At 42.4% G+C, this 19951-nt stretch overlaps 2 protein-coding genes across 2 annotated transcripts in view; one reads left to right on the forward strand and one right to left on the reverse strand.

The window, feature by feature from the left end:
• agfg1a (ArfGAP with FG repeats 1a) overlaps positions 1-6733 on the forward strand; it is a 55551-nt gene extending 48818 nt beyond the window's left edge. The window contains 4 exon segments of the mRNA XM_055646495.1: positions 469-552; positions 4975-5130; positions 5232-5317; positions 6206-6733. Coding sequence (XP_055502470.1) covers positions 469-552; positions 4975-5130; positions 5232-5317; positions 6206-6265 — 386 coding nt within the window. The 3' untranslated portion in view covers positions 6266-6733.
• Positions 6734-12921: 6188 nt separating this feature from the next.
• LOC129703290 (thiamine transporter 2-like) lies at positions 12922-19515 on the reverse strand. The gene is made up of 3 exons (XM_055645637.1): positions 19058-19515; positions 16152-16947; positions 12922-13361 (listed from the first exon to the last, which is right to left on the reverse strand). Exons 1-3 carry the CDS (start codon positions 19226-19228, stop codon positions 13159-13161), a joined length of 1170 nt encoding a protein of 389 aa, XP_055501612.1. The 5' UTR covers positions 19229-19515; the 3' UTR covers positions 12922-13158.
• Between the last annotated feature and the right edge of the window lie 436 nt (positions 19516-19951).

The raw sequence follows: 19951 nt of genomic DNA on the forward strand, positions 1-19951 counted from the left end.
TAATCACAATCACTCCAGGATTTCATCAGGAGATCTGGGCTGACCTTGAAATGCAGTAATTTCATGTTATAAAGCCGTACAATACCCCAACATGCTTCTTTATGGGAATAGTATATGTACAATTTGGTGGCAAGATCTATTCAAAATGACTGTGTTTGAGAAAATTGTAGCCGCAGGCTTTTAGATTTTTTACAGATTACACCCAATAGTTTAGGTAAACAGAATTGTATTGTGCCCACTAGATAACAGTCACACACTTGGGTTTTATTACTGTATATGACTTTTTAGTGATATGCGATTTCAAGTAGATGGAGCAGTGCAGTTGCATGATGTCACTGGCTAAATAGAAAGTGCTCTTGATTCATGGCAAAATGAGCATTTGTCCTTGATGCTATTTGTGATCCGACATTTCAAATAATCGATTTGTTTCTAAACTTAATTGAGCCTTTCCACCTTGCGCTTTTTCAGCAGCAACCAATCCTTTTGTAATTGCTCCTGTTTTGCCACCACCTGCTGCCACAAACCCGTTCCAGACCAATGGGAGAACTGCAGGTATGAATAATGAGCCTTTGTGAAGACGACAGAAACCATTAGTGTCCATGGTGTGATGTGAACATGTGTAAACTGAAGTCTTTGCACTACTTTGAACTGGACAAAGAATTTAGTTCAAATAGGTCTAGGTAAAGGTCCCACTGTTTCATCATTTCATAAGTGGACTTAATAGTCTTGAAATCTGAGTTGCAACAAACATCAGCAACAGTCTTATTTGTAACTATCACTCGTGGCGCAAGCAATATTTCTGTCTCAGAACCAGCAACCTGTACTACTACAGAGTGTTATGAGGCAATAGATCCTGTGAATGAATCTTATTTTTACTGTATTTCATGAACGGCCTTGACCTTATTTTTTGGAAGTTGAAATGTGTTTTCAACTGAAGCTAGTGAAAGTGATCTGTAAGCACTGGACAGAAAAAGAATCCTTGTAATTTGTTTGAAGTTATCCCAAGTTACAAAATCTGGAGCTCAAATTTAGAACAAAAGGTGCAGTGGTATTTAGATTAATTATCGGATAAATGTATGGAGGTCCCAGGATAAGAATGCAGACAGATAATTTAGGCGGGAAAGAAAGAGAACAAGATTGGGAGGAGCAATTGAAAATTGTTTTCCACAAGCAACATACCTGGTGGTCTCTGTGAACATTGTTTCTTTGATTTTTTTGTTTGTTTTGTTTTCTGAGCTTTGTGAGCAGTATGTGGGTATGGGAAAGCTGAAAGTATAACTTTTTTGCTGCCTAACTTTGTTGAGCTTGTCCATCGCTTTTATAAAGGCAGCTGTTGGGTACAACAGTGTTTAGATTCAATGACGATGAAAAAATGGTGAATTGCTACCAAGTCAGTATATATATATATATATGCGTGTGATACTGGTGTTTGAAGATGAACCTACAGGGGGTGATGTTCCCAAGTGTCTGCTCTTCTCAAAGGTTGTGAAGCTGGTTCTGGTAATATTAAAAAGCGAAGATATAAACTGAGTGATAAATTTCCAGATGTTGGCAAAGGAGATAGATTCAAATCCGCATAGGCAAGACATATTGTAGAGATTTGCAATATGCTAAACATTGTGGTAATTAAGAATTGAACAGATATTAGAGGGCTGGACAACTATTGTTAGCTTATCGGGATGGCCAGATAGGTTGTATTTTTCACTAATACAGAATTTCAGTATTCCAATACTTAAGTCATTCAGCCAGAGCATCTAAAAATGTATCCTGACCTTATATACTATCCATATGGAGTTTACATGTTTTCCTTGTGGCCACAGGGCTTTATCCGAGTTCACCAGTTGACCACTTCCTCCCGCCTCTTCCACTGCATTCTAAAGATTAATTGACAGCTGCATGTTGCCCCTAGTGTGCAGGTGAGTGATAGAATCTGGGTGGAAATTATAACAACGTGAAGAGAATAAAGTTGGATTAGATTAATGTAGGATTAGTGTAAAAGGGTGGTTGATGGTCGGCGTTGGCTCGATGGGCCAAAAGGGCTTGTTTCCGTGCTGTATCATTTTTTTTAAGTGATCTTAAAGATTTGTACACACTTCCAGTCAGATACTTTGGGTGTTGATGAGAAATGGTAACTTTGGCTGGATTTTTGCTTCTCTGGTCCAGACCAGCCATTGTGGAGGGTACAACCAAATTAGATCATAGACAGTTAATCACGACAGGGACTTTGAATGGCTCTAATATGCTAGCATTTCCACCTTCCTTGTTACGAAAAAAAAGATTGAAAGCTTGCAACAACAATTGATTCAAGGTCACTTCAAGACTCTCCGCAATCAAATGTTTAATTCTCATGCACTGCCGCAGAAGAATTATTGCACGTGACTTTGCTGTATCTCGTCACAACATTATGCTTGCCACTGCTTTTTAATCCCTTAAATCTCTTTTGTACATGAAGAACATCTGCAAGATCAAAAACATTATTTAAATTGCTGTTTGTCAATGCTTCATTATCTAAGGAGCCTAAGATACTTTGTTTTGATTAAATTGCCTTTGTTGTCTCTGATCATCGCAGTTTGTTATAAATCAAAGAGAAATGCCCAGCGTCACATATGCTTGTTTAGGAAGTGTGAACCTTCTGGTTCCTGAAGCTGTTCAGTTGTTTAACCCGCTTCTTACTAACTATTGGTGACACCGTGGCGCTGCTGTTAGGGTTGCTGCCTCACAGCACAAGAGACCTGGGTTCAATCCTGACCTCTGGTGCTGTCTGTGTGGAGTTTGCATGTTCTCCCTGTGACTGTATGGGTTTCCTCTGGGTGCTTCAGTTTCTTCCCACACTGCAAAGACATTAAGCTCTGCAGGTTAATTGTCCTCTTTACAGGGAATAAATGCAAATGTGGGATAATATAGAATGAGTGTGAATGGGTGCAGACACAAAATGCTGGAACTCAATGGGACAGGCAGCATCTCTGGAGAGAAGGAATGGCTGACATTTCGGGTCGAGACCCTTCTTCAGACTGATCTAAGGGTCTCTACCCGAAACGTCACCCATTCCTTCTCTCCAGAGATGCTGCCTGTCCCACTGAGTTACTCCAGCATTTTGTGTCTACCGTCGAATTAAACCAGCATCTGCAGTTCTTTCCTACACATAGTGTGAATGGGTGATCGGTGATTGGTATGAACTATATGGGGCCGAAGGGCCTGTTTCTATGCTGTATCCATCGATCAATCAACCAACCAACAAGTCTCTGAACTTGTTGCTTTGAGCATTTCCACCTGCTCATCTAGTTTTGTACCATAACTTTGGTTTGAGTGTTCATGCTGAATATTTTAAATAATTTCACTTTAATATCCATGTATATGCTTCGTCCATTTTGGTCAATGTGGTATCTCTTTGGGTAGGGCCAGAGTTTGCTGCGAGTAATGAGCCACCTGTTGTTTGTCAGTTCATAAGTTCTAGGAGCAGAATTAGGGCATTCGGCCCATCAAGTCTACTCTGACATTCAATCAGGCTGATCTATCTTTCCCTCTCAAGCTCATTCTTCTGCCTTTGCCCCATAACCCCTGACTCCCGTACTAATCAAGAATTTGTCAATCTCCGCCTTAAAAATATCCATTGACTTGGCCTCCACAGCCGTCTGTGCGCAATGAATTACACGGATTCACCACCCTCTGACCTCTCTACCTTGTCAGTGCCTTGTGCAATATAGTGCCATCACGTAGAAACCCACCAGCAAAACAGCTGAACAAACTTTGACAGCCAGTTAAACCATGGGCTCAAGCCCTCTGCCTGCTGACAAACTTGCCCAGACATTCTGAACCATTTGCAAAAATGTTAAAGCATCAATTTAAATCTTAGTTACTATTTTTTAAGTGAGAAATTTACGAAACAAGCACTAAATAAAAATAATAAACTCAATTTAAACCTCATATGCTCCATGTTGCTGCTGCAAATCTGACCTGACACAGCTTAATCCGGCTAGTTCTCGTGAAAGGTAGTGGCGAATTGCAGTGAGTTTGCTTTCCACCTGTGGTTTCCCAAGAGAATCCCAGCATCAATTTTTTTTTGAGTAGAGTTACAGCGCAGAAACAGGCCCTTCGGCCCATTGAGTCCGCCCTAACAAACGATCCCCATATACTGGCACCACCCTACACACCAGGGACAATTTACGATTTTTACCAAAGCTAATTAACCTACAAACCTGTACGTCTGGCGTGTGTGAGGAAACTGGAACACCCGGAGAAAACCGAAGCGGTCACTGGGAGAACGTGCAAACTCCGTACAGACAGCATTCGTAGTCATCCGTAGGCAAGCACCCATGTCAGGATTGAAACCCGGGTCTCTGGTGCTGTAACTCTAGCGCTGCGCCACCATGCCACCTTGAATGGGAAAACCCTAGAGTGGAACAAGTGCTGGAATCCCAAACCTGATGAAACTTGGGGTATTTGCCAACAGTTGAGTGCTGGGTGTCTGGGATTTGATTTAGTTTAGAGATACAATTTGGAAACAGGCCCTTTGGTCCACCGAGTCGACATCGACCATCGATCCCCCGTTCACACTAGTTCTATGTTATCCAATTGCGTCCGCTCCCTACACATTGGAGGCAATTTACAGAGGCCCATTAACCTACAAATCTGCACGTCTTTGGCATGTAGGAGGAAACTGGAGCTCCTGGAAGAAGCCCGCACGGTACACAGTGAGAACATGCAAACTTCACACAGATAGCACCTGAGGTCAGGATGAAACCCGCTGTGAAGCAGCAGCTCTAACTGCTGAACCACACTGCTGCCCCTTCTGTACAAGTTCTACCCAGTTGTGTTGAGTACTTGCTGTGAAATGTAATTGATGTTAATGTTATCCGTGCTTGCCCACAGTAGTGTGATCACAATCCTTTTGTGTCTAAGTCAAAAGAGTTTGCTATGAAGATCGTGTGTCCTTTAAAATTAGTGTTTTACATTTTCTCTTTTTCTGTTTAATAGTAAGTTTTGGAACAGCATCGATGAGCATGCCTACACTGTTTGCCACCCCAGCCGGATACAGTCTCCCCACCAGTTTCAGTGGTGGGTTTCAGCAGCCTGTGTTATCTGCTCCAGGGGCCTTTTCTCAACATTCAGCCTTTCCAACACATCCCACTGGTAATATGGACCCAGCCTCTCAGTGATCTCCACTCTCATAATTTCCCCTCTTGGAAGCTCCATTTGCACTAAAACCTCTTGCCTTTTTCCCCCCCGTTTAGGTGGAGGATTTAGTTCATTTGGGCAACCAAAGCCAATGCTGATGCCATATAGTCAACAAATGGGAGTGTCTACTAATCCATTTCTGGTAATATTCAAAAATGTTTTCATATTTGTTTTTCTGGATATGAATTTCCCTGTTCTCTTTTAAACCCCACCCAACACTGAATGTGTCCACAATAAGTTAAATGTCCTCTAAAGTGAAAGCTAAATGTCACCTTAGTCTGGTCCGAAAGTGTGAATTTCAATAGTTTTACAAAGTCTTTGAAGGATCTTGAGTCAGGCAGGTATCCAGTACATAGGAACAGGCCCTTCGGCCCACCATGCCTGTGCTCAACATGATGCCAAAATAAATCAACCACCTCTGCCTGTTCATAATTCATATCCATCTATTCCCTGGATATCCATGTCTATCTAAAAGTTCCCACCTTTCTGTGTAAAAGAAAAAGAATAGACTGTGCAAATCTTTAAACTTTGCTTCTCTTACTTTAAACCTAAGCCCTCTAGTCCTTGTCATTTCCCCCTTGGGGGGAAAAAAAGGCTCTGACTGATTTTAGTCAGAAGTTATTAAATAAATATGCTAAATCTACTTTAACCTATGACGTGTTTTTGCAGAAAGCAGTATGACCTGTGCAATGTGTGTGGTGACAGAGAGAACATGTGGAAAAGCTGAACACTTTATGATAAGAATTATACAGTAAAATTGTGCAGCATAATGTGAATATATATTTTTAATGATAATAACTGAGGTAGCAGAAAAGGCTGTTTTGCAGAAGACCCTTGCAGCTTTGAGGCAGAAAGATGGTGATGTATTGGACAATGGATCAAGTCATATATGGATGTCCTTGGAAGACAAAGGGCCAATTTTAGCCTAGTTAGTATAGCTTTGGAAAAGGTGTATTGAATTCTGAATCTTGCAGTTCATTTTTATATGCAATTATCACTGTTCCTTTCTTTCTCTTCCCCCTCCCTGTAGGCTGGAGCTCCAATGGGTCAGTTTCCAACAGGAAACTCCTCAACCAACCCATTCTTATAGCCCAAGTGGTTGCCGTCAGGAGTGCAGTGTCGGTGGGTGACGTCTCCAGACCTCTTGCACAGTTTTGTTGCTCACTGATCTTAGCTTTAAACACGGGAGTCTCTGAAGCTTGTATATTGTATAAATGGGATAATATATGCAGAAAAAGGACTCCCCCTCATGTCCTTAATTTAACCGTTACTTGGCAAGAAGGTTCAAGATGTAGCCATATCATGTATATTGAAATGGGCAGATGTTAAGTTATTGCAAATCCTACCTTTCATTGCTGTGCAGTACTGTACATATTTTTCTTGGAAATGTAGCTATTTGTGCACATTGGTATTTGTAATTTAACACACACATTGAATGTGAAATGTTACTGAACAAAAGGGATTGTGAGATTGCTGAATCTACAAGGTTGAAATTGCTGCAACAACATTTGCCTTTTAAGTTCTGGTTTTGAACTAAACCAGAAGTTTTATCAATTTGGTGACTTAAAATATAGTGGATTTTCTTTCTCTGAGGAAAATTCTCTTATTTATAATCTGAGCATGTAGGGAACTGTACCTCTGCCTAATAAAGGAGATCATGTTTTGCTACAGTTTGCAATTGACAAAATAAATACTGTATTAGTAAGAATGTTCTTGGAAATTTATTTTAAATGTGATTATTGTGATATTGCATTGCCATTCATTACATATGAAATCAAAGAAAATACAATGCAGGAGGAAGCCATTCATCTCTGCAGTTGAATTGATTGAAAGATACAACATGGAAACAGGCCCTTTGGCCCACTGAATTGACACCAACCATCTATCTCACTTTCACACTAGTTCTGTGTCAACCCACTGTCTCATCCACTTCAAACACACTCGGGGCAATTTACAAAGGCCACTTTCTACAAACCTGAACATTTTTAGGATGTGGGAGGAAACCAGAACACCTGGAGGAAACCCAAGCAATCACAGGAAGAATGTGCAAACTCCACACAGACTGCACCCGGGGTCAGGAACAAACCTGGGTCTCTGGCACTGTGTGGCAGCAACTCTACCAACTACACCACTGTGCCAGCCTATTGTATTTAAGATTCTATCTAGATTCTAAATTTCAGAACATATTTAATTTGTTATGGGATGTTCTGTTATTATCCGAGGAGTTGAAATCTATTGCATGCTGAGTTTCAAGTCATGATTGGCTCTGATTCAAAAGATAAGTGGTAAGCCATTCTATGTTTCAAAGAGTAATTGTACAAAATCATTCAACCAACCTCTTTTTTGTACCTGAGATCATCCAAATCACTGCAACTGGGTGACATTGGCTTAGAGAATATTAAAACTGATCGTTTATAAAAAAATCACCTGCTTGTTCCCCATGGATTTGCCCCTCCCTATCTTGTCCATCTCCCCAACCAGTTGGTGTGTGTGTCAACTGTTGTAAATCACCCCTAATGTAGGTGGATGATGGGAGAATCAGGGGGAAAATATTGATGAGGAGGAAAGATAGGATTATTGTCGCTGGTTGCTTGATGGTCGGGATGGGTTGAATGGTCTGTTTCCGTGCTGCATGATGTTAAATTCTATAAAGTTGGAGTAAATGGGGAGCAGGTGGAAAGGAGCCCGTACCCGACATAAGGAAGAGTTTGGAAGTTGTTCATCTTGGCCTAAAGCACAGAAGTGCCTCAGGCATCTTTGACATAACTATTTAATCAATGGCTTATTATCCACTGAAGCAACATGAGCCCCTCCAGCAAAATGCAGGATGAATAGTAGTGTATCATTTATCTCCCAATCACTGCTCATTGTCCAAAAGATGCTATCCCCTTCCACAATCATTGCTAACTATGAAGGAAACCCATGATGCTCGATTCACATTGATTTTTAAAAATAAGCAAATGTCTTTCCTTTCATTTCAATTCATTTGATGCTCTCCTCCCCACTGTAGTATATCTTGCAATTGGTGAAAAATAAACAAAATGTTCTGAATCGCTACTGCATTTTGGGGATAAAGAGAATTCTTCAGAGCTGCGCTGTAATTTCAGTATCATTTCTGGCTGGCGAAGTATTTTCAATGATTCCAGAACCAACGTGCCTCTTTCCTTTCCTTCTGGTTTGGACAAAACTGTGGACTCCTCTGACAAGGAAAATTACTGCAATTACTGCAAAGTAGGTCGCATAAATAAGAAACTGCAAAAATTAAAAAATATATAGAAATTATTGTAAGATAATTAGTGCAATATTCACAGGCATCATCACAAAATAGTTGCTGGGACTATTTGCAAATTCCATAGAGAACTGGACATATTTTCTGGTACATAATGTTAAAGAAAAAATATTACTTTAAAGCAGTTAATTTATTATCTCCTCCCATTTGCTGGTTGCTCTCAGCAAGTCTTTAGCATCTTCAATGCCTGTACATGTTCCTAAGACTGAGATGGAAGTAGATGTCCTATTGTATTATTCAACTAGTTTCAGATGCCAATGTGCTACATCATGCCACAAACTCAATCTGGTAATCTTTCAAGCAGCCTTCTTGTGTTTCCGCCTTGTTTAAACATATTCTTGGTCAAAGTGTTATAAGCTGTGCCAGTTTGCTTTTGGATCCTTCATTCAAATCATTGCAGGGACCCAAGTACTGATCCCTATGACACTCCACTGGTCTCTGCCTGATATGTGGAAAGAGACTCAATTATTCCTGCCCTCTGTTTTCTGTGTTAACCAATTCTCAATCCGTGTCAATACATAATCCCCATTCCAAGTTTTTTTTTTTTAATTTTGCACATTAACCTCTTAAGTAGAACTTACCAAAAACTTTCCAAAAGTCCAAATATACTACATCCGAAAGTACCCCCTGATCTATCCTCCTGGATACGTTTTCAAAAACTCCAGTAGATTCATAGAGAATAAACCCATGCCGACTTTGTCCAATTCCTTTAATGCTTTCCAAGTGTCTGGTTATTGTATCTCTGTTAGATCCGGCACCTTTGTCCACTATTGATGTTATGCTTTTAGCTCAGTAATTTCCTACATTTTAGTTAATAGGGAGGTTACATTTGCCACCTTCCTATCTGTAGAAATTGCTCCAGTACCTCAAAAGATTTGAGAGCTGTTCTCCAATGTATCCACTATTTCCAGCTGCTCCCTGGAATACTCTCGGATACAGATTCTCAAGTGTTGGACATTTGTTAGCATTTACCCCCATTACTATGGTATGTGTCCAGGAAGGAACTGCAGTTGCTGGTTGTCAGAGACAGGAAAACGTCTTCAAAGTAGGCATACCTTGAGATTTTCGCAGTGGAGCCGACAAAATGTGTAGGAGGAACTTCCTGGAGAAGGGTCTCGATCCGAAACATCACCTTTTCCTTTTCTCCAGAGATGCTGCCTGACCAGCTGAGTTACTCCGGCATTGTGCGTCTATCTATGGTATGTGCCTAATGTTCTGCTCCTTGGTCATAATTTTTGTATTGTAAATAACCCCGTTTCAGGGTAATTGCTGGACCTATATTTGTATTCACTTCCATTTCCTCTGCACATTTTTATTGAAGATTTCACGGTTACTTTTTATGGTCAACACAGGCTTTCCCTCATCTTCATCTTCCACTGAAAATTTGCTGAATTCGACTTTTTCTCCAACCCTCTGGCTTGTAGCCTTTTCTGGCATATTAATGCCCCCCCCCCCCCCCCCCCCCACAAAGGCTGGAAACAACTCCTAATTCTGGCACCCTCTGTGGAGGGAATGAGCAGATGACATTGTGGGTCAGGACCCTTCCTCTGACTGATGGAGTAAGGGGGAGAAGGCTGGAAAAGAGAGGTGGGGGAGGGGCAAAGCCGGGAAAGTGAAGGGGTGGAGACAGGTGAGGGGGCCAGGGGGTGACTGGGAGATGGGTGGATGGAGTCGGTGACAAAGGCTGGAGTGTCAGAGGAGTCGTGGAATGTAAAGCGTGGGAGGAATGTGAGCGGAAGGAGGTGGGGAGGGGATAAAGGGGAAATATGTGACAGGGTGGGAGATAAACACATGGAGGAGGAGTGACAAGGATGGTGGGACAAATGTGTTGGCACTGGAGTGGGGTTAAGGGGAAAGAGGGAGGTAGGGGAATATCCCTGAATCTCTTATTTCCCTTTGATATCTCTTTTATTGACCAAAATGAGAAATTTGCAGATTTCCTTCCCTAGTGGTGAGCTGAATGGGTTTAAAGCTATCATGATGGTTTCATTATGTTAGCTACGTTAATTTTTTATGTTAGCTACGTTAATTTTTTTTTTAGATCTGGAGAAGTAGTTTAGTTTCATTTAGAGATAAAGTGCAGAAACAGATGGAGTCCGCGCCGACTAGCGATCCCTGTACACTCCTTATCCTACACACTAGGAACAGTTTATACCAAAGCCGATTAAACTAATAACCTGTATGTCTTTGGAGTGTGGGAAGAAACCGGAGCACCCGGAGAAAACCCACACAGTCACTGGGAGAACGTACAAACTGTACAGACAGGATACGTGGTCAGGATCGAACCCGGGTCTCGGGCACTGTGAGGCAGCAACTCTACCACTGTGCCACCGTGACATCCGGTGATTAAGCAAATGTTAAAATTTACCGAAACTTGTAATAGGATTTGAACTTCTGTGCCCCACTCAAGTATTGCAGCCTCTGGAGTATTTATCTCGTTAACATAACCAGTAAACATTACCATTGCTTTAATAAGTATATATGTATGTGTGTATAAACATATAATATGTATAAATAACCTGGGTAATAACGTCCAAACCGAGGCCTCTTGAATCAACTACAATGATGGTCAGGAGGGATTGAAGTATCATAGCCATCATGGTATTTACTCCAAATATGAGAGCATAATGTCCCTTCTTGAGGTTAACTGCAATTTGAAACCTGGATTCAGAGAAAATCTTGTTACACTCAAATTTCTCAGCGTTTTTCGGAAAGATTTACAAAGTCATTGTACTTATTTAAACAAAGACTGAAGTTAACACTATACGCGAGATTACTTGTTTTAACAAAAAAAAACTCATTTATTTCTGGGCTAAACATGTATCTAACCTCATTGTGTTCTCCCCACCAGCCTTCACATCCAATACATTGTACTTTAACATTTCCGCCACCTTCAATATTATCCCATCTTCCCAACCCCACTCTTTACAGAGTTGCTGCCTTTCAGCACCAGAGACCCGGGTTCAACCCTGACTATGGGTGCTGTCTATACAGAGGTTGTGACTGACCTCGTGGATTTTATCGAGGTACTCCGGTTTCCTCCCGCATTCCAAAGATTTGCAGAGTAGCTTCTGTAAATTGTCCCTAGAGTTAGGATAGAACTAGTGTACAGGATGATTATTGGTTGGCATGGACTTGGTGGGCTGAAGGGCCACTTTCCATATTGTATCTCTAAACTAAACCGCTCACACCATAACTCTTTGGTACACCATCCCCTCCCGCCCAAACTACCCCCCACCCAGGTATTTTTCCCTACAACCACAGGAGATAGAAACATAGAAAATAGGATGCAGCACCTGTCCTTACACCTCCCTCATATCCATCCAGAGATCCCTGCAGTCCTTCCAGATGTGACAGGTTCAGGGGCACCTCCTCCAACCGCATCTACTATATCCGGTGTTCCTGACATACCTCGTACATCGGCGACATCACGCGTAGACTCAGCATCCATTTCGTCAAACACTAGCACTCAATCTGCCAAGTTCGATTGGATTTCCCAATCTTAACCATCTTAATTCCGCATCACATTCCCATACTGACCTGTCTGTCTTGGGCCTCCTCATTGGCAGAGTGAGGCTACGTGCAAACTGGATATTCCGCATAGGTAACTTACAACCCAACAGTATGAACATTGAATTCTCCAATTTTAGGCAACTTACTAACCCCCCCCCCTCCACCCCCCACTCTTCCCTGTGCCCCACCAGGACTGTTACATCACATACCTTTACTCTTTTTATCTCTGGTCTTTGCCCAACCATCTACCTATCTAACACCTCCCCTCTTCACCTGTATCCATATTACCTTGTCAGGTTTGTCCTGCCCCTCCTCCCTTCCATCTTTCTTCCCCACCTCCCACCACGATCAGTCTGCAAAAAGAAGGGTTCCGACCCGAAATCTCATCTATCCAAGGCACTGCCTGGCTCTCTGAGTTACTCCAGCACTTTGTGTCTTTTTTTGTAAACCAGCATCCACAGTTCCTTGTTTTCACATGTATCTGCCCTGGTCTATTTAGAGAGATTTACTGTACAAGTGAGATCTCATTTCTGTCAATTCCTGAAACACAACTGCAAAAAAATCGAAATGGTTTGTTTTCCCATTACTTCATGTGAGATTTCTATCAAAATCTATTTCTTGTTGTAGAGTTGAGCTGTTTCAGGTGATAATTTTGGAGGCACCTTTACAAACCATAAAAGACCACAAGTGCTGGGCAATAAATGTGGCTTTGTCAGGAATATCCATGTTCTCTGAAGTTTAAAAAAAAAACCTCATATGCCACGGTCTGATATGTGCTAGGTAATTAATGGGTAAATTCAACAGAATTAAATTCAGCATTTTAAATTAAATCCAGCAAAGGTAGGATTTAAAATAAACCACTGAGAAAGTAAAAACCAAGCCTTATGTATGGTTTTTCCCTTTGATCAGAAAAATCCAACATTCAGATAATCTTCAGCATTTTGCTCATAACCAGAATCACACTGAAAAGGGGTTCCGATCCGAAACGTCACTCATCCTTTCTCTCCAGAAATGCTGCCTCTGCCTTTCCCGCTGAGTTACTCCAGCACTTTGTATCCATCACAATTTTGCAGTTCAGTGGAAGTCATTACGTTAGACTTATCTTACAAATATTTTAACCATTTTGGTTAGTTCTGCACTTTCATTAAAAATAGCTACTAGGCAACGGTAAAGTTACTGTTTCATACTTGCATCGTAATGGTAATCAGCAGCATGTAACAGCTCTTGAATATGCTGTAGCAAACGTAACAAACCCAGATATTTTTGGTTAAAGCCATGGCATATGAAACTCCGCTGTTCACCACTGAAAAGATGCCGAGTGCCAGTTCACCCCAGACGGCCCAGTCCAGCTTTGTATGCCCAACGGCAAAGGCACAGGTAGCACCTGGAGAACAGAATGAGGAGAATCATCAACGTCAGCAATCTTGACCCAGGCCAGCTGAGTAACCGACATGGAGTCTACATGATCTGTTCACCCCTTTCCGTCTTTTAATGAACAGTAATGTATTTGCCATAAACAATGTTTCCTTTTAAATCAGAATCTCTGAAATCTGTCAGACAACACTCTCTGTCATTGAGTCAAAGACTCTTACAATGTGGAAACTTGCCCACTCTGGCCATGTCCCATGCCCCATCTGCATTCGGCCCATATCCCTCTAAACCGGTCCTGTCCGTGTACCTGTCTAAATGTTTCTTAAAAATAACTCTGCTTCAAGTTCTGGTGAACTTCCCCAAAGACTCATTGTGGCTTCATTGACCAAGAAGAGGTAATTTATTTCCAGGTAGATGAGACCAGCAAAAAATTGTTAAACCTGGCAGTAGCAATAGACCTTACAGTCAGATAAGTTTCAATAAAGTAAAAATGATTAGCCTTCAGTTGAAAGCTCCAAGTCACAGCTCTGAGATGCACTATGTCAGACACAGATACAAGACAGGGGCAAGAGATTTGTAACTGAAGACTGAGTATCATCCAAAGACTGGGAGTGTCCCACTCTTGCCAATGATCCTGTCATTTATTTTTCTGCAACTGCATGAACAAAAACAAAGGAGGCTGTTTAACAAAGGTTCGGTGAACGTTTTGTAACTGTCGGCACCAGACATGTGGCGACTCTTGTGTACCGCCTGTACTGGGCGAGGTGTGCTGTGCGATTTTACAGGATTGTATGCAAAACAAAGCATTTCATTGTACCTATGTACATGCAACAATAAAGTATCATTGACATTGAAACCCATTTAAACCTGCAGAGCATTCTTGTCAACATCCCAACATCTCTTCAATTGCTGGTGAAACTCTGTTGACTTCACCCTCATCTTCCCAGTGAAAAATCATACTTCTCTTAAAAGTTGGCAAGAGAAGGTCAGTTAGAAAGTTATTCTCTCGACTACCCCCCTCCCCTCCCCCTCTCCTCCCTTCCCAATGTTTCTGTCAGCTACCTTTACTATTGGTGCTGGTTATTGTGTGTTCCGTGATACGATGAAAAGCTTTGTTTCAGTGCCACACCACGCTGTACATGAGTACAATCAAGACATGTACACGTACAAGAGATAGTGCAAAGAGAAATATACCAGAGTGTGTCTGTATTGCACTTACAGAGAAAAAGTCCACAATGAGGTAGATTGGAAGATTGGGACTACACCCTATTTTAGGGGAGGTCGTCTGAAAACAATAGAGGTAATTAGCGAATTTACCAGCATTCTTTGGAAACCAGAGCACCATAAGGAAACCCTACACTGCCTCAAGGTTGAACCTGGACTACAGCCCTGTGCCTGCCCCATAACCATAAAACACCTGAGGTTTAAACTATTGTTTATATGGAATGTATTGGCTCATTTAGTTGGTTGGTCAGTGGCGGCGCCTAACGGCAGCGGCTCGACTAGTCGTCTGTCTTTTTTTATTTTTGTCTTGTTAAATGTATGTCTTGAGTTAGTTTTTATTATTTGTTTTTAGCTGTGTATATGTGGGGGGTGGTGGGGGGGCTGTGGGGGAAACCGTTTTAAATCTTTTCCCTGTGCGGGGACCCGACTATTCCCTGTCGGGTCTCGGATGTCGTTGGGCCTAACATCATGGAGCCGGCGGCGACCTCTGGCCGGGACTAACCTGAGGGCTCCAGTTGCAGAGCCTGCGGAACTGACATCGCGGAGCTGGCCAACTTCGGAGCGGGAAGAGCTGTGGTGGCGTGCGGCTGCGACCCGACTTTTGGAGTTCGGAGGCACCGGCCGCAGACCCGGTGGACGGGAACATCGGGAGCTCGCAGGTCCCTGGTGGGAGACCGCTTTTCCGAGCTCCGCAACGGCGACTTCTCCCGCTGGAATCGCGGGTTTAAAGGACATGGAGCCGGGGCCTAACATCGCCCGGCGTGGCTTAAACGGCCCCAGGACTTACCATCGCCCGCCGGGGGCTTTAACATCGGAGCCCCAGTTCACCTCGACACTGCAGTTGGACTGCTGGACCATGGGAGAAGGAACAAAGGGAAGAGATAAAGACTTTGCCTTCCATCACAGTGAGGAGATGTTGGAGACTCACTGTGATGGATGTTTATGTAAACTGTGTTAAGTGTGGGTCTTGGATTGTTTTGTAATGTAAAAAACTGTAGAAATTATATTTCGTTCAAACCTAGGTTTGAATGACAATAAATAGCATTCTATTCTATTCTATTCTATTTATTGCATCTTCTATGGCCTTCCATTAGTTTATTTGGCTATTCTGATTTGCATCTTTTTACAGTACCTGTTGTTTTGTCTTATTTGTAATGAATGTTTCATTCACCTTGTTTCACAGGCTCCTCGAGACTGCCTTTGGTTTGGATGGGAACTTAGACTTGCGATTCACCTCTGGAATGCCAGAACAGACCTCATTTCCACACCTTACCCCTCCGTATCTGTAGACTCCCTCTCCCCTCTCTCTCTCTCTGTCTGAAGAAGGGTCTCGACCCGAAACGTCACCCATTCCTTCTCTCCAGAGATGCTGCCTGTCCTGCTGAGTTACTCCAGCATTTTGTGTCCATCTTATCATTCACATTGCTGATACTTTTACAGCACATTACCCTTTTTAATTAGTTACCTATTCCTAAAGCTTTTCTTTCCTTTCCTACTCCCACATGTTTACATCTGCACCAGCAGTAAGGATGTTGCATCAACGGATTTCATTTTTACAGGTGAAAGCTTCTTGACTTACCCATGAGGTTGGAGATGGTTTCTGCACCGCCATTGTACACTGTAACATTTCCTGTTGGCTCAATGTGTTCCCAGAGCATCTGGATGTAACTTGCAACTTGGTTAAAGCCAGCTGTGGCCAATGCCCACCAAAGGCACCAGCAGAGCAGCTGTGGAGACGAGTAGCATTCTTTGAAATCAGACCACAGCTGGAGGAAGACATTTGAAGCGTTGTTACGATCTGTTGTCATTGCCAGTCCATCAACTGTCTGATCACCCGGGTTGTCTTGGGGTCCAGTCTTTCCACACTTTTGTCGGCCGTCTTCAATTGCCGGTGACACCCTATTGACTTCAGCCACATCTTCCCTGTGGAAAATCTTACTTCTCTTGGACGTTGGCAAGAAGAGGGCGGTCAGGAAGGCCACGGACACCGAAGCGAGTGAAATCGCATTGAGACAGAAATACGAGGCGTTCCACACAGAGATTAAAACTTGTCCCACAGTTGAGCCCAGAGTGTGTCCAACCAATATGACAGTCCGACAGTAACCAGTCACCTTCTGATAGTGCTCAGAGCTAATGGCACTGTAGATGTACGAAAAGTAAGCTACATTGGTGGCAGCCACCAACCCGTAGTCAAAGAGAAGACATTTCATGGCCAAAACCCCTTGGCTTAAAATTAATAATGTGCACTGAATAATTAAGGCAAAACCATGAAGAACTATGACAGGTTTATGCCTCAAGTAGTCTGTGAGCAAGAAGGTGGGAATTAACAGTACCAAACAAGAGTATGTCCATATTGGAAATATTTCATTCATAGCCTGAAAGTAAGTAGGAAAATGTATAAGGTTACTTCTAAAATAAACAGATTAAAAATAAAACGAATAATCCTAGAAATACAATAAGTATGCAGATTATATTTTGGATTATATATTATCCAGTGGTCATTTCTTTAATTGAAGAAAGATTTCGGCCCGAAACGTCGCCTATTTCCTTCGCTCCATAGATGCTGCTGCACCCGCTGAGTTTCTCCAGCACTTTTGTCTACCTTCGATTTTCCAGCATCTACAGTTCCTTCTTAAAAACATCATTTCTTTAATTGCGGTTTTCTGGGATTCTCAAAAATAATTTTTTGTTGTTTGATACGCGGTTTATTAGGTAAATGTAGCAGAGTTGACAAATTGTGACCAAGTTGATAGAAAATATTAAATAATCTTTAGGGATGGAGAAGGTTTGAATCAGAAGCTTGTTTGGTGGTCAGATTGGATTGGAAGGTACGAACAGTTTGACTGTCTCTCCATATGGAAAAGGAAAATGAGGTATGGACTCAGTTGCACACACTTTGTGCCGTAGACTATTGCCCCTGTCCCACTTGGGAAACCTGAACGGAAACCTCTGGAGACTTTGCGCCCCACCCAAGGTTTCCGTGCGGTTCCAGGAGGTCCCCGGAGGTTTTTGTCAGTCTCCCTACCTGCTTCCACTACCTGCAACCACCCGCAACCTCCGGGAACTGCACGGAAACCTTGGGTGGGGCGCAAATTCTCCAGAGGTTTCCGTTCAGGTTTCCTAAGTGGGACAGGGGCATTAGTCTATGGCAGTGCAGCTGGGCTTCTATATTAGTTGAATAGAAGTAAGACAATGGGGATAGATACAAAAAGCTGGAGTAACTCAGCAGGTTAGACAGCATCTCTGGAGAAAAGGAATAGATGACATTTCAGGTCAACAATGGGGACGCCGTCATTATCACCATCATGCGTGACATGTAAAACTCTCAAACACAAAATATATTTCGAAAGGACTAAAAATAATATTCCCATTCATGACGATGTGCACTGAGTAAATCCTTAAACATCTCCTTTTAAAAGGAAGTTACTCCAATTCTAGGAAAAAATCATTGAATGTTGCAAATAATGGATGGAGTACATTGTTCAATATAGTTCATGCTGTCAAAAAAAGACACAAAGTGCTGGAGTAACTGCGGGTCAGACGGCTTCTCTGGAGAATGTGGACGCCAAGTTCTGAAGTAACTCAGCAGGTCAGGCAGCATCTCTGGAGAAAAGGGATGGGTTCCGACCCGAAACGTCACCATTTTTCTCCAGAGATGTTGGCTGACCCATTGAGTTACTCCAGCACTTTGTGTCTATCTTCAATATTAAACCAGCTCTTCCTTCCTACACATTTTGTCAAGACAACAACCTTTCTCTCAATGTCAGCATGATAAAGGAGACAGTGATGGACTTCAGGAAGTGAAGCGGTGCACACACCCCAGTTTGCATTGACGGCACCAAAGTAGAGATGGTTGAAAACTTCAAGTTCCTAGGAGTCAATGTCACCAACAACCTTTCCTGGACCACCCATATTGAAGCAACGACCAAGAAAGCACACCAACGCCTCTACTTCCTTAGAAGGTTTTCAGAGGTTTGGCATGTCCCCTACAATTCTCACCAACTTCTACAGATGTACCATCAAAAGCATTTTATCAGGATACATCACAGCTTGGTTTGGTAACAGCTTCATCCAAGACCGCAAGAAATTGCAGCGAATTGTGGACGCAGCCCAGACCATCACACAAACCAACCTTCTATTGACTCCATTTATACCTCGCGCTGCCTCGGTAAGGCCAGCAGCATGATCAAGGACAAGTCGCACCCTGGCCACTCCTTCTTCTCCCCTCTCCCATCAGGCAAAAGGTATAGAAGTGTGAAAACGCACACCACCTCCAGATTCAGGGACAGTTTCTTCCCAGCTGAATCAGGCAACTGAATCATCCTACCAACAACTAGAGAGTAGTCCTGAACTACTTACAGTTCGGCACTCCCATTGTTATATATCCCCCTATCTCAACTCGATATTAATTCATTATTTCTTGAGTGCTTATTTTAGTGCAATAAAATATAACTTTGCAGATTAGAAGTTCCATTCAACACATACCTGGTGAACAGTTATGTTTTTGTCAGGTCCAACTAGATAAGCCAAAAAAAAAGAATCTATTGGCCTCATCACAGAGAAAAATCCAAAGGCACACAAAATCAATGTAGGATACATCCACTCATTGGGTTGTCCTCTCTTCCAGCAGTCTGTAGCTTGGCAGCAGGATGACATGGTGCTGAACACTTGTCGTTGGACGAAGTAAAAGCATTTACTGGTTTCCAGCTACACTCTGAGCCTTTGCTCATAAAAACATGAACTTTCAACCTTGTCTTAAATTAGATTCCCAAACTGATTTGTATTTACACAATTTGAGGTAAATAAGTTACTGAACGCTTAACTCTTGGCACAGGAAGGACAAATTCAAGATCTTTGTATAAACATCCAGTACATCTTGTTCATCAGTCTATGAAAGTAAGCATGCAGGTACAGCAGACAGTGAAGAAAGCGAATGGCATGTTGGCCTTTATAACAAGAGGTTGTATTGTACAAGCTCACAGCTTGTATTGGAGCCTACCAGGGAGAAGACAATTCTGGATTTAGTGTTATGTAATGAACCAGATATGATAAAGAACCTCGAGGTTAATGAGCCATTAGGAGGCAGTGACCATAACATGGTCAGGTTTAATCTACAATTGGAGAGGGAGAAGGGTAGATCGGAGGTGTCAGTGTTGCAGTTGAATAAAGGGGACTATGGGGCCATGAGGGAGGAGCTGGCCAAAGTTGACTGGAAAGATACCCTAGCAGGGATGACAGTGGAACAAAAATGGCAAGTGTTTCTTGGAATAATATAGAAGGTGCAGGATCAGTTCATTCCTAGGAGCAAGAAAGATTCCAAGGGGAGTAAGGGGCGACCATGGCTGACAAGGGACGTCAGGGACAGTATAAAAATTAAAG

This window comes from Leucoraja erinacea, chromosome 14 (assembly GCF_028641065.1).
Source record: "Leucoraja erinacea ecotype New England chromosome 14, Leri_hhj_1, whole genome shotgun sequence".
NCBI lineage: Eukaryota > Metazoa > Chordata > Chondrichthyes > Rajiformes > Rajidae > Leucoraja > Leucoraja erinaceus.

Bases quoted from the DNA above. Each gene is read 5' to 3' on its own strand.
- LOC129703290 (XM_055645637.1), bottom strand. From the start codon at position 19,228: ATGTCATCCTGCTGCCAAGCTACAGACTGCTGGAAGAGAGGACAACCC. The intron at 16,948-19,057 runs GTATGTGTTGAA...ACTTACTTTCAG, and splicing joins AAAACATAACTGTTCACCAG to GCTATGAATGAAATATTTCC. The intron at 13,362-16,151 runs GTAAGTCAAGAA...TCTGTTCTCCAG, and splicing joins AACCATCTCCAACCTCATGG to GTGCTACCTGTGCCTTTGCC.